The 13,746-nt window shown below is 56.1% G+C and overlaps 2 protein-coding genes across 4 annotated transcripts in view; both read right to left on the bottom strand.

Moving 5' to 3' along the window:
- MEGF8 (multiple EGF like domains 8) overlaps positions 1–4,434 on the bottom strand; it is a 44,362-nt gene extending 39,928 nt beyond the window's left edge. Inside the window, exon 1 of one of the 2 annotated variants that reach the window (XR_004973595.1) lies at positions 3,526–4,434. Coding sequence is in view for 1 of the 2 variants with exons in the window: in XM_036345560.1 (XP_036201453.1) it covers positions 3,526–3,712 (187 nt within the window). In the remaining variant the exon portion in view is untranslated. The remainder of the gene's footprint in view (positions 1–3,525) is intronic. The other variant, XM_036345560.1, reaches the window with a different exon arrangement.
- A 372-nt stretch (positions 4,435–4,806) lies between these two features.
- On the bottom strand, positions 4,807–13,349 carry TMEM145 (transmembrane protein 145). 2 transcript variants are annotated; one of them, XM_036345563.1, is made up of 15 exons: positions 12,953–13,330; positions 12,192–12,266; positions 12,001–12,078; positions 11,836–11,922; positions 11,642–11,743; positions 11,459–11,543; positions 11,276–11,347; positions 11,113–11,181; positions 10,736–10,816; positions 10,577–10,655; positions 10,333–10,426; positions 9,224–9,396; positions 8,620–8,740; positions 6,094–6,300; positions 4,807–5,609 (listed from the first exon to the last, which is right to left on the bottom strand). In XM_036345563.1, exons 1-15 carry the CDS (start codon positions 13,304–13,306, stop codon positions 5,361–5,363), a joined length of 1,926 nt encoding a protein of 641 aa, XP_036201456.1. In that variant the 5' UTR covers positions 13,307–13,330; the 3' UTR covers positions 4,807–5,360. The 2 variants fall into 2 exon arrangements, with proteins under 2 accessions (XP_036201456.1, XP_036201455.1); XM_036345562.1 differs by having other exon boundaries at positions 5,473–6,300; positions 12,953–13,349.
- Between the last annotated feature and the right edge of the window lie 397 nt (positions 13,350–13,746).

Here is a 13,746-nt window from a genome sequence, read left to right as displayed (position 1 = left end):
TAATGTGCCAGCCCAGGCCTTGTGCTCTCACCGGAACCACTGATCAGTCTCCGTCCTAGCCTCTCAGCCTTCCATCTTGCCCTGACATGGATCTCTGAGTGACGTTCCCAACTCAACATCTGACCCTGGCCCTTTGCTGCTCAAAAGCACTCCGTGGCTCCCGCCATTCTCAGGAGAAAATCCAGCTCTCTAACCTGACATCTGAAGTCTCACCTGGTCTCACATCACCCCACTGCTTGCAGCTCTACCAGGTGTTGGGCCTTTGTACATGCTCCTCCCTCTCTCTGGAGCACATTCTCCCTGCCTGCCTGTAAGTTTCCCCATCTCCTCCAGGAAGCCTTCCCCCATACCCCTGGCTGGATTAGGTACTCCTCTTAGGGGTTCTCACTTCCCATCATAACCTTCATTCTTCTGAGCCAGGACCATCTGTAGCCAGGTCTGTCTCCCCTGCAGCTGAGGAGGCCCACAGGGCAGGGCCTGGACCTAACTCATCTTGGGTTCCCTCCCTGACATTACCCAGCACAGAGCCTAGCACTGAGCAAGGGATGGGAAATGATGGATGAAAGAATGAGGAAATGCACAAAATACAAAATAATGAAGTTGGCAGCCCTCCCTCAGGCAATGACCACAGCCCCAGAGAACATCATAACAGACCCAAGCTATGGTCTGGGGAACGCAGAACCATTCAGCCAGACCAGGCAAGAACTCCCAGTCTTACCAGCCTCAAACAAACTATAAAGCTCAAAACAAGTACATCTTTGTTAAGTGGCTGCCAGAGGCAGGCTCACCATCTGCCTTCCCCAAGTTCCTCCCGAAGTTCAAGGTCTCCTGTTTCCACCCAACATGGGCCCACCCCCATGCCATCCAGAAGAGATCCAACCACAGAACCCCCTGCTCTTCAAAAGCAAAAGCCTCTTATTCGTGAGGATATTATGAGGACTGCACAATAAAATGTGAACTTAGTACAAAAGTAAGTGGCTTATTTCTTTAATAGCTAGGGGAATATGTTGGTTTCAGAGGTGATAGGCTTTGGGAAGAATGGGAGATCAAAGGGGATCTGGAAATCTCCCAGACTCCTCCCTACCCCAACATCCAGCCAGTTGGTCCCCAAGTCCCATTGGTGAAACTTCACAAACATCTCTCAGTGCTCTCCCCGCCTCACCACCTCCTTAGTTCCTGCCCGAGTCAGAACTCATCCTCTCCTGCAAGACTAGCACACCAGGGTCCCAGTTTGCCCCCACCTGGCTTGAGAGCAAAGTCCCACTCCTACTCAAAATCCTTCTGTAGCTCCCCTTCAATCCCAAGAGCAAAGCCAAGCTGGTGTGGGTGCAATTCAAGGCCCTTCTTCTCCTGCTTCTGGTGCCCTCCTCACCTTTCAGCTAACAGTCCAGCCAGACCAGAAAAACCTCTATGTGGCTCCTAAGACACCAACCTCCTCTTTGTCTTCATAGAGGCTGTTCCCTGTTCTTATCCAGTAAACTCCTATGCATGCTTCAGAACCCTGCTCCAGTGGCTTCTCCTCTGTGATCCCCAGCAGTGTCCTCTCACTCCCTTATAGGCTCCTCTACCCAACCCTGTACCTCCTTCTGTCTCAGACCTGGGCTGTGTCCACAAACTGGCTGGAGCTCTTCAAGGCCAGGAGATATCACATATCCACAAAACATACACATACTTCCCATTCTGTTCTCACCACCCCACAGACAGAAATAGCCCCCAAAGCTAGGGACAGACACACATGCCCAAGAAACATGCTTCATCCACACCCCACACAACAGCCATAGATAAATAACATATAAAACATAAATTAGATCATGTCCTTCTCCTGTTGAAAATCCACTGCATGGCCCTAGCAGGTTTGGCTCAGTGGATAGGCGTAGGCTGTAGACTAAAGGGTCCCGGGTTCGATTCCGGTCAAGGGCACATGCCCAGGTTGTGAGCTCGATCCCCAGTCGGGGACGTGCAGGAGGCAGCCTATCAATGATTCTCTCTCATCATTGATATTTCTCTCTCCCTTCCTCTCTGAAATCAATAAAAATATATATTTTTTTCTTTTTCTTTTTCTTTTTTCAAATGCTCAGGTTTATTAAAACATTGTAGAGGCTGCTGAAATGAATGGAGATTCGTAGAGTAGATCCTGCCGCTGATGTTCAAAATATATTTTTTAAAAAAAGAAAAGAAAACCCCCTCCATGGCATCCCAGTGCCCCAGGGTAAAGACCAAGCTCCACAACCCACAAACGGAGGCCCTACACGATCCAGGCCCTAGCGCACCTCTGGCCTTTGCCCAGGACCTCCTCTGGGGGACCCCCACCTCTCCTTGGAGGCCAGCTCCTACATCCGTGCCAAGGTAAGCCTTCCTGGACTTCTCTTCCACCTCCCTATTGCCCTAAGGACACAGTTCAAAATCACAAGGTCCTACACCCTCTGCCTCCCCTCAAGCCTCAGCTTCTGGCTCATGGTTTATCTTGTTGTATTCTGCATTCTACACACTGCATTTCTACTTCCTCAAAAGCAGCATACCCTCCTGCATCCAGGCCTTTGCAGGGGCTGTTCTCTTTGCATGGAATGCTCTTATGCTCCCTCCTACATATGCCTCTGGTCTCAGCTATTGCCCAAACTAAGTCAGACATTTTCTCTGGGCTTCCCTCTCCTGGAGGGTGTGTTTCTCCCGCTGGACTGGAAGCCCATGAGGATAGGGCTGGGGCCCTTGCACAGGCTGTTCCCTCTTCCTGGACTGCTCTTCCTCCTCCTCCTGACTGATTCCTATTGGTCCTTTAGCTCTCAGCTCAGACATCTCCTCTCGGAAGCCCTCTGCTCTCCCTGGCCCCCAGGCCAGGCACCTCCTCTAGGATCCCCCACACCTGTGGGGTTCCTCCATCACAGTACCAACTACTCTGGACTGACTATTAATGTGTTTGTCTCCCCCACTGGATCCCAAGCCTCAAATCATCAGGGACTTCTGGGACTGCCTTGGTCTCTGCTATGTCTCAGTAGCAAATATAGTATCTGGCACATGAATGATTGAAAAAAAATGCTTTTTATTGATACTTTAAAAATGACAACAGTAATAACCCTAATATCATGTACTGAGCATTTACTATTTGCCAGGCATGTTAAAAACCTGTTCTCATTTCATTCCAACAACCCTTCGAGGGAGTGGAGCAGTCCGAAGTACTATTATTATCCCCCCTTGGGGGAGGGCAAGCTGAACCTCAGAAAAAGAAAGCCACCTTCCCAAATTTACAAAACTAGTTAGAAGTGGATCCGAAATTTGAAGCAAGATGGTTGGGCTCAGAGCCCGAGTTTCTAACAATTACTCAGAATACCCCTATTGATGCCCTCGCTCTGGGTACAACTCCCCCACCAGACGTCAAGGCCTTGCAGGGCAGGGCTCAGGTGGGCTGCTTTTTAGAGCAAAGGGCCTGGCACAGAAAAGGACTCTGGGGATGTGGTGAATGGATGAATGAGTTCGCAAATGAATGAATTAGCAAATAACTGGGTGTGTGACCCGCACTGCCCAACTCACCCTCGATGAGCCACTCGCAATTGCCATTGACGCTGTAGTTGCCCGCACCATCCGTCACGAAGCCTGGGGCCTCCCGCAGCACTTGCCGCTGCCCCTTGCAGTCCCCTGCCCGGGCCCCAGGGGACATCGGCCCCAGCATGGCCAAACACAGAGCCAGCACAGCGGCCAGAGCCCGGCCCAGGGCCATCGCCGCCTCGAGCACTGACCCTTACAGATGGCACGGACCCTCCACCGAGGCCGAAAATGCGACCTCTATGGACGGGACATGGCCTGGTAGTCCGGGGAGGCCCAGGAGTCGCAGTCCCCGCGCAGGGACCTGCCTCTGTTGAGGGGCTCTGGAAGTCGAAAGGTGGACCCTACAGACCCATGATAGGCCCTGTAAACGGGGTTGCTATGGACAGGGCCGACCCCTAGGGACCGTGGGAGTCCCTTATAGACACAGGCCCCGATAGGCTGGCTGACCCCATACACGATGTCCAGCAATTACAGACGCGGACCGCTGCGGGCCAAACCGGACCTTAGAAATGGGTGGGTCCCCATGAGGCGAGGGGCCCTACAGCCGGACGAGGGCCTCCATAGAGGTTGCGGGCCGAGCCGGACCGGGCCGGAGAGACTCCCGGCGGGGGCGGAGCCCGTCCTCACCGGCTCGGGCCTGGAACGCAGGACTCACTCCCTGGCTCACCCACCCGCGCCTCCCTCCGGAGCCGGATAGGCCAGATCACAGAGACGAAGGGACTCTCGAGCCAGAGCGGCCCCGGGAAGACCGCGGGGTGGGCGAGGGGGCGGGGCCGAGCGGCCGCTGTGGGAGGACTGGGGGCTGGGAGAGGAGGCGAGAAGTCGCGGAGCCTAAGGTCAGAGCGGCCATGGGAGGACTGCGGCACCCCAAACCCTACCCCTCCACAAAAGGGACTTCCGGAAACTTCCCCGCCCATTTGTACCCAGACGCATGCGCAGAATAGATCGGCTTGGCCTGTGAAAAAGAGAGGATTGCTCATGCGCAATGCTAAAATTGTAACCCAAGCTCGGGGCGCAGATGCCCGAGCAAAGTATCCGCCACTGGAGGCGCCTCTATCTCTGACTGGGGAAGAGAAAGTCAAAATAAAAGAGCGGTGCAGTACAGGACTAAATGATTCATATTTTTGGGTGCTCTCAGATTCTGGGTCAGGTTATGCAGGCCGCTCCCAAAAGGCCATTTCACAGATGGACACACTAAGGTCCCGAGTCTGGAACGGTTCTTGCTCAGCCGCGTCTCTGAGCATCATCAATGTAAAAGAGGCCATCTTATAGATACAAACTCAACGAATCCTTTTTATTTTGGCAAGAAGGGGAAAAGGTCTTTCTTCCGGGGACCTGAGGGAGGTCCCCCGGGATAGAGATGGGGTGACAGAGCACGGGTCCGAAGTCACAGATCCAAGGGAAGTTTTCAGAGTCACGGCCAGCTTCACAGTATCCGTCCCAGGAGCAGTGGCTGGGGGTTGCGGAGTCCTCCTGGCGCGTCCACGGGCTGGGTCCCGGCGATCCCTCACTGGTGTTCCAGGTTCCGGCGGGGTCAAAGGTCTCGGAGGGGGCCAGGGGGCCGGAGGTCACGGAACAGCGGGAGCCCAGAATCCGGCGCTCGGGGCAGGGGCTGAGGGAGGGGACGGGGAGAGCGGCTCCCGCGGGACCGTTTGGCACAAGAGTCAAGGGGAGGGGAGGAGCGGGACACCGCGCACCCCTACCTGGGCGCGCGGGGTGGGGCGGGGCGGGAAGGCCTGGGATGGCTGAGCCCTGGGGCTGGGATAGAGCGGGGGCCCGGGACCCGGCGCGCGGCCCATGGGGCAGGGGCGTGCTGGGGTTCAGACTGGGGGTGCGGTGCCCCCGGCCGTGCGCATGCTGAAGTATTCAGTGAAGCCGGTGTGCGGCGACGCCGTCTGGGGCACGAGCGGCTGGTAGGGCGGCGTCGGGCCATCCCAGCTCGGGTCGGCCACTTTGGGGAACCGAGAGGGTGGGGGCGGGGAGGCCGCGCCGGGCTCGGCCGTGGTCACCACGCGGCCCCTCGGGGCCGCCGCCGCCGCCACCGCCGTCTCCTCCACCTGCTTCCCGGCCTGGGAGGGGGGTCAGGGTCAGAGGCCGTCCGGGACCCTCGGGGGGCAGATGCGGCCCCGAAGGCCCGTCCCCCTCCCCCCGGAGGACCCCCCTCCCGAGGTGTGGGCGCCCATGTCAGTCATGGAAGGAGCGGGTGATGGGGCGCCTGGGCAGCGGGGCCAGATACTCGAGGGGTGGCGTCGGGGCGCGCGGGGCGAACTCCGGCGGCGGGGGAGGCGGGGGAGAGCTGCGGAAGGCGAGCGGCGGGGGCACCGCACGCGGCGTCCGCGGGGGCGTGCGCAGCAGCGCCAGGACCCAGTCGGGCAGGGTGGGCGCGGGCGCCGGGGGACGGTCGCGACGCGGCATCGGGGCGCGGGGGGTGCGAAAGGCGGGGGGTGGGCTCAGGCGCCTGGGCGCGGGGAGCGGTGGCGGGGCCGGGAGTGGGGTTAGGTACTCCAGGGGCGGCGCCAGCAGCTCCTCGGGCGCCGGGGGCGCGGGGCTTACGGAGGAGGCGGGCGGGGGGATGGAGAAGAGCTCCGTGAAGTTGGGCACCGAGTCGCTGATGAACGTCACGTTCCCATAGACGTGCTGCGGGAAGGCCTTGTCTGCCGACTCGCTACCTCCGGGCCCCGGGGCACCGGCCGAAGCGATCTGCGATGTGCGCACGTGGTAGGGGAAGTTCTTGTTGGCCGCCGAGGGGCGTGTCATGATCTGGGCGAGGGGCCAGGTGCAGGTTGAAGACGCACTCACTGTCCAGGCCTCAGGTTGTCTCCATAGACATGGAGCCCTAAGGATTCCCCTGCGCTTGGAAACCCCCACACTTCCCTGCAACCCTTCACGCGGGATTAGGCGCCTCCTGTGGGCTCTCAAGTGCCCTGGGCTCTGACCTTCTTCCTCCTCCACAACTCATTACTCTGCCAATGCTTCTTCCATCGGAGCCCTGGTCGCTGAGTTATCACTAGTTAAGCTTCAGCGTCTTGCGTTGTGCAGTACGATAGCCACTAGCCACATGTGGCTATTTAAATTTAAGTTAATAAAAGTTAAACTAAATTTTTTGTTTCTCAGTCACACTAGCCATATTTAAGTGCTCAATGGCCACATATGGATAGTAGCTGTCATACTGAACATCAAAATTCATAGAATATTTTCATAAACACAGAAAATTCAATCGAACTAGCAGCTTCTAGAATGTTAGCTCCATGAGGGCAGGAACTTGACTGTTCTATTCCCTGCTGAATCCCCAATACCTTCTACAACAGTACCTGGCACATATAAGCTCTCAATAATATTGGTTGAATGTAGAGATGTCTCCCCAATTAGTCTAGTACGGTGGTCGGCAAACTGCGGCTCCCGAGCCACATGCAGCTCTTTGGCCCCTTGAGTGTGGCTCTTCCTAAGCCTTAGGAGTACCCTAATTAAGTTAATAACAATGTACCTACTTATATAGTTTAAGTTTAAAAAATGTGGCTCTCAAAAGAAATTTCAGTCGTCGTACTGTTGATATTTGGCTCTGTTGACTAATGAGTTTGCCGACCACTGGTCTAGTTGAAAGGCAGTGCCTGGGAATGAATCTAGTACTGCACCCAAGAAGCCAGCATGACCCCGCTAAGGTTGTGCTGAATAAATTAATAAGAAGCTGAAGCCAATCAGCAGTGGAATGTCTGTGGTGGAGCTGTGCTGAGCAAGATGAGCATTTTTAGGAATGAAACTGGCTGAAGGTGAAATACAGAAGAAGGGGCACAGTGTTTGGTGTTTTGAGCCTGCACCCCACCTCTCAGCCCCACAGCTCACTAAGTGTAGGATCTGGGGCATGTTGATTAAACTCCCCACGCCTCACTGGGGAAAGGGATTGCAGTGCCTACTCAGAAAGATGAGAAAAGGGTGGAAATGAAAACTGGTGCAGAGCCTGGCCCATGGTGGGTTCTCATCAGTTCTCTCTCTGCCCCGTTCTGACTTTCTGCAGAGCCTAAAGATGGACCATCCCAGGAAGGGGAGACTGCACCTGAGTCAGGCTTTGGAGTAGCAACTAGGGGACCTGGCCCCCTCCTTCAGCTGAGTACCTTTCCTACACAGCACATGGTAGACCCCTGGGGTCAGAAGCTGGGGCCTTCAGTGATGCCTATTTCCCTCTCATGCCAGCTCTTGTGGTCTGCCAGAGAAGGACCAGGTTCAAAGCTCCTGCCCTGCCACCAAAGGCCTTGGAGCCCTGGCTGGTCACCTGCCTTCTCTGGGACTTAGCTTCCCTTCTCTGTATATTGGGTTCAATGACGATTATCCATTCTGACCTGGGGCTGCTCTGACACTTACAAAAAGAGGTTAGGAATAAATGCATCTGGGTGTTCCTAGCATGAAACAAAGGCTGTCTTCAGCCAAAAAGGTGTCTCTCTCAGCCTCAGTTTCCCCCTCTGTGAAGTGGGGTGATCCATGAGGCTGAGAGAGACACCTTTTGAGACAGGTGCTCACGGAATGGTGGATGGTGGATAGTGGCTGGATTGATGAATTAATATAAGAACTGTCACCTAGAAGTCTGGATAGGATATAAAACAGAGAAAAGAAGAAGTTTGCTGCTGGTACCCTCTTGATGTCATTCTGATCTAGGCCCCTGGAGCCCCAGCCTGGTCCACCCCAGCTGCTTCTTTCCAAACAATGGCCTGTGATAGAGTGACAGATACCAGAGATTGTGTGGGTGAAGGGTGGAGTAGAGACCAAGAGGATTGGGAGAGGCAGTGGGGATACAGAAGAGAAAGTCGAGTCTGGGGACACAAGAGCAGGAATGGGAATGGGGAGGGGGGCAAAGAAAGAGGGTGGGTTGGGGGAAGAGCCCAGACACAAGGTGGGAGAGAGGAACAGAAGAGAGCAGAGTCTGAGGGACACAGTAGAGTAGCCTGCAGGAACCTAGCAGACTCTCAATCAGTGTCTATTAAATGACTGAAGGAATGAAGTGAAAGAGATGGATCAAAAGTTGAGTTTGATCGGGGTGGGAGTCTCACCGCCTATTGGCTTCCCACCCCACCAGGTGCTCATCCTCACCAGGAACACGCCATGAGCATACAAATGGATTCCCAGCTGGATGCCGTTGACAATCTTCTCCCGAGCCCACTTAGGGATCCCAAAGTTGGCAATCAGGGCCATGACAGGAACTGCAAAGAACCTGAAAAGGAGGAATTGGATTGGTAGAGACACTGCCACACGCCCTCCACCCACTCCTAACCCCCACTCCCCTGCCAGACACACACACAGGCCCCAGGTGGGTCCCCAACTGGAGGGAAGTTGTGTGACCTTCAAAAACCAGAGGTTAAAAGGGGCAAGATTTCCACTGGCCTGGGAAATTCTGGGGGGCAAGGACTAGGTTGAATTGAACTCAGTTTCAACCCACCCCACATCCCAGCACCCGGTAGAAAAATCAATAGCTATTTGATGAATGAATTAACATATGATAATAATAACTAAGGACCTACTGCATGCCAGATCTGTTTCTAAGCATTTTACATTTATGAATTCACTGAACTCTCACAGTGGCTCTATGAGGCAGTACCATTTCCACCTCCATTAAACAAATGAGGAAAATGAGGCAAAAGTTAATTGACTTGTGTGAGGTTACACGGGGACATATCGAAGGCCCAGCACATCTCACCAGAGGGTGTAGGCAGCAAAGAAGGGCACATAAAAGGGCTGCTTCTCCGGGAAATGGCGCAAAGAGACAAGCACGGCGTAGCAGAACCACACGTAAGCCACCACCTGCAGCCCGATGAGCCCGTAGCCTGCCGGCGACTCATACGTGTACAGTACCTGGCCCGGGTCAAAGAACTGACCCAAGGGAGAGGGTTTGTCATAGCCCTGGCCTCCACATAGGAACCCCAGACCACACCCCTGGGCACCCAGGGGACAGAGTTACTTGGTCAGGACAGAAGCAGCAGAACAAGGATGGAGACAGAACATATAGAGATAAAGAGAGGGTGACAAAGATAGGAAGAGACTACATCTACCATGGGCCCAACAGGTAAACACTGCCATGTGGAAGCTTTCCATTTATCAACTCTATGAGATAGGTCTTATGATCACCCCACTTCACAGAGGGGGAAACTGAGGCTGAAAGAGACACCTTTTGGCTGAAGCCAAAGCCAAGGTAATATAAAGCCTTAGAGCAGTGGTTCTCAACCTTCCTAATGCTGCGACCCTTTAATACAGTTCCTCATGTTGTGGTGACCCCCAACCATAAAATTATTTTCGTTGCTACTTCATAACTGTAATGTTGCTACTGTTATGAATCGTAAATATCTGATATGCAGGATGTATCTAGGCAACCCCTGTGAAAGGGTCGTTCGACCCCCAAAGGGGTAGCGACCCACAGGTTGAGAACCGCTGCCTTAGAGGAACCTCTGGGGTGTGTAAGATCTTCCTAATTTTACAAAGGAGTAAACAGGCCCAAAGAGGGGGCCATCGCCTAAGGTCCTACTGGAGGGGGCGGAGCCAGCATGGAATCCAGGTCTGTGTGATTCCTGAACTCTTGGTCATGGCATATGAACACAAATGTGTGAGAGACAGAGGGAGGAGGGAGAAGCTATTCAGAGACAGTGAAGAGGGGAGGAATGCACTTAGACAGATAGGAAGGTGGGAAATCACAGAGTGGGAGAGAGATAGCCAGGAGTGGAATATGGAGGGCTAGCAGATAGGTAGAGGAAGCCATGAAAGCTGGGGGGGGGGGGGGGGGGCAGGGCCTGGGCAGTGGTGAGTGGGACTCACCTTAGCCTCATAGATGAGCAGCACCACGTGGGTAAGAGTATACAGGGTCATGTAGACAGACAACTTCACAGAACCTGAGTGGCTGATGCGGCCCCTGGCAGCAGGCCATGAGGGGAGATGGCAGGAGTAGGGTTGTCAGGGAGGAGGGGGTGGCCACCCCCCAGCCCACCCCCTCTGCCCCCACCCCACCCCCAGCCCAGCCACTCCCCATTCCCAGCACTCCATCCCAACCCAGCCTGGGCACCGTGTCACTGTGAATCCCTTCCCCAGAAGGATGAGCATCAGCAGGAAGATGAGGAAGCTGGAGGAGAAGAGCAGCTTGGCTGGGAGAAGGGAGGGAGAGGGCGGCTCAGACAGGGTGGCAGAGGAGCCCAAGTACCTGCCCTGGTCCCATCATTCTCACCCAAGATCTTCAGACTCTCGTTGCCAATGCCATCAGTGGCATACTGGCCCCAGTAGATGCAGAAAAACAGGAGACTCAGAACTGAGGGGAGGATGGGCAGGTAAAGGAAAGGACAGAAACTGGTGTTGGGGCATCACTGATCCCTAATACTGTGATCCAGGTGACCAGAACCCTCCTCCGCCCCCATCAGGATTCTAGACCCAGGAGTCCAGGCCCCCAGCCTCCTCCTCCCTCAGACCGAAAAGTCCAGCCCCCCACCCCCTCCCACCTCAGACTCAGGAGTCCAGTTTCCAGCCCCTCCTCCCTCAGGCCCTGATGTCTGGGCCTCAGGTCCCTCTTCTCACAGAACTCAAAGGTTGAGATACTCTAAACCTCACCCTCCACTCCAGCTGCAGCCATAAACATTTTATAAGTCGTGTGGAGCAACTGACGACCTTTCAGCAAATCTGGGAAGGTGGGGGTAGAGGAAGGCTGTTCACAGACAGGAAGGGAAAACAGCTCATCTCCCCCAACCTTGCCCCAACCATGTGCTGGACTCACATCCAAAGTAACAGGAGAGGAAGAAGATGAGGATGAAGATGAGAAGGAAAGTCACATCTGTCTCCAGGATCCCTGCCAATTTGGTGGAAGGAGAATATGACTCAGTCAGGCTGCTGTCCCTCGGCAGGCACCCAACTCTGGGATCCCTCAAAGATCCTGGCTTTTGGGTCTCTATACACTCACCAAACTCATCAGCAGAGAAGTGCTGCGTCCAGAAGGACTTGCCATTGGTGAGGACCATCTCATACTCCAGCTGCAGCCCATCTCCCTGTGGGGAGTGAGGAGGCCTAAGGAGGGCCCTGGGCAGGAGGGGATTGGCAGGGAGGTAAGAAGGAAAAGACCCAGGTGGCCAGGACAGCCCCTTACCCCACACTTGCTGAGCGCGATATACCACCACCTTTCACGCACTGAACGGAAGCTTCGGCCACTGGAGCAGCTCAGGTAGCGGGTTCCCTCCTCTGAAACCACCTGGGGAGGAGCGAGAAGGCTGAAGCCTGTCTGCACTGTCCTCAGGCCCTTGACCTTCAGCACCTGCCCACTCCCCCAGGCTGGGCCCATACCTGACAGCCTGACCAGGCATACTGGGTAGTGAGGTTGATGACCTGGTTGTTCTCAGGCCTGATCACTGACTCCTTAGCCAGGCAATCCTGGGGAAGATAGGGACATGGTCACTCCCCCGCCAGCCTCGACCTCTCCCTCCCATCCATCCTCCTCACAGCCCTCACCTTGTCCCCTGCCTTGTACACAGCCGGCCACTGGGATGGGTCATCAAAATAGAGGAGGATGTTCTGACAGCATTTGGCCTGCAGGCCCAGAGATTTTAAGGTGTGGGGGAGTGTGGGAGCTGGGGTAGCCCTTGCCTCGGAAGGCCAAGGGAACAGCCAGCCTCGTGTGGGAATGGTTGGGGAAGGCTCACCTCGGGGTATCGGAAACGGAAGTCCAGTCGTCCGTAATCCGAAAGGAAGCAAAATCTTGTCAGGAACACCCAGTCCTGGAAAAGGGCCCCAGTCAGACCCTCTTCCCAGCCCTTCGAGGACTCTCCTCTACTCTGTACAGACCCTCAACTTTCCTTCCCCACCCTCCGTACCTGGTCTCCCAAGAAGCCTAAGCCCTAAGGGGATCAAAATTCCAAAATTCGTCCGTGATCCCTTCACCGTGGTTCCAGGATTCCTGTCTCAGATGCCCCTTCCCCAAACACGTTTCCCATTGCCCAGGTGCCCTGAGAAAGACCCTGGAGGCCAGAGCCCCATCCCGGCCCCCTTCTGTCCCAGATACCATGGGACTGACTGACATCGCCCGGTTACCCACACGCCGCCCTGATCCCAGAGGCACCCTGAGCTTGGCAGTACTCTAGATGGCCCTTTCCCGGTCCTGAGCCCCAGCGCGAACTCAGGCTCTCGGAGGAGTAAAAAGTGCTGTCCCTTCAGCACCACCTCGCTGTCCTCCCGCCCCCACCCCAAACTCCGACTCTCCCTCCCCGCCCAGCTCTGACCTCAGTGTCCCTCCTACAACCGCGGAGCCTCAATCCCACCGCCCCCCTCAGCCTCAGCCCTGACCCGGCCCCCTGGCCCCCGGCCCCCTCCCCTCGGGCTGTCTGAGAGGGGCGGGGCAGCCCCTTCCCTCCCCTCCCTCTCTTCCCTGCCCGGCGGGTGGCAGGGGAGGGCCCGGCACGCTCACCTCTTTGGAGCTGAGGTTGCCCCGCACGTACTTGGCCCGGGCGCCGGGGGGCAGTGGCAGCAGCAAGAGCAGCAGCGGTAGCAGGCGGCGCAGAGCGGGCGCGCGCGGGGCCTCCATTGCGCCCGCTCCGGCCCCAGCCCGGGCTCCACTCCGGCTCCCGCTCCAGCCCGGCGACGGCGGCGGGAACGAGCAGGCCGGCTGGCGCGCGCCCCCGTTTAAAGGGGCCGCAGGGCACTGCGGTCCCCACCCCCTCCAACCGGATGGCCCGCTAGGGCCCCTTTCCAAACCACGCGGAAGGGAACGCTCCTTTCCCATCCTCTCTACCCCGACCCAGCCCAAGTCCTCCGGTGACATACCTCTTGGCTCCCCGAGTCCTGAACTGAACTCCCATTCCCACAAGCCCTGCCTCCTCCAGACTACCATCTCCAGACGTCCAACTCCCCTACCCCAGCTCAGTCCTGATCTCCCCTCAATTTGGTTTTCAAACTGCTCTTTGAGCCCTAGCCAGTTTGGCTCAGTGTATAGAGCATCGGCCTGCGGACTGAAGGGTCCTGGGTTTTATTCCGGTCAAGGGCACATGCCTGGGTTGCAGGCTCGATCCCCAGTGGGGGGGCATGCAGGAGGCAGCTGATCAATGATTATCTCATTGATGTTTCTATCTCCCTCTCCCTTACTCTCTGAAATCAATAAAAAAACTGCTCTTTGATGGCTCAGCCCCATGCCAGCCATCCCTCACTGGGTCCAGCCAGATGCCAGTGTTCCACACCTCTTGTACTTTGGGAAGTGCCCACAGA

Source organism: Myotis myotis, unplaced genomic scaffold (assembly GCF_014108235.1).
Source record: "Myotis myotis isolate mMyoMyo1 unplaced genomic scaffold, mMyoMyo1.p scaffold_m19_p_19, whole genome shotgun sequence".
Classification (NCBI taxonomy): Eukaryota; Metazoa; Chordata; class Mammalia; order Chiroptera; family Vespertilionidae; genus Myotis; species Myotis myotis.
Note: the sequence above shows the minus strand (reverse complement) of the source record. Positions and strands in the feature narration are given on the sequence as shown.

Excerpts from the sequence above, each read along its gene's own strand:
- TMEM145 (XM_036345562.1), bottom strand. The coding sequence starts at position 13,306 with ATGTCACCGGAGGACTTGGGCTGGGTCGGGGTAGAGAGGATGGGAAAG. Across the intron at positions 12,267-12,952 it reads GCAACCTCAGCTCCAAAGAG|GACTGGGTGTTCCTGACAAG; the intron begins GTGAGCGTGCCG and ends GCCCTTTTCCAG. Across the intron at positions 10,656-10,735 it reads CGAGAGTCTGAAGATCTTGG|CCAAGCTGCTCTTCTCCTCC; the intron begins GTGAGAATGATG and ends CCCTTCTCCCAG.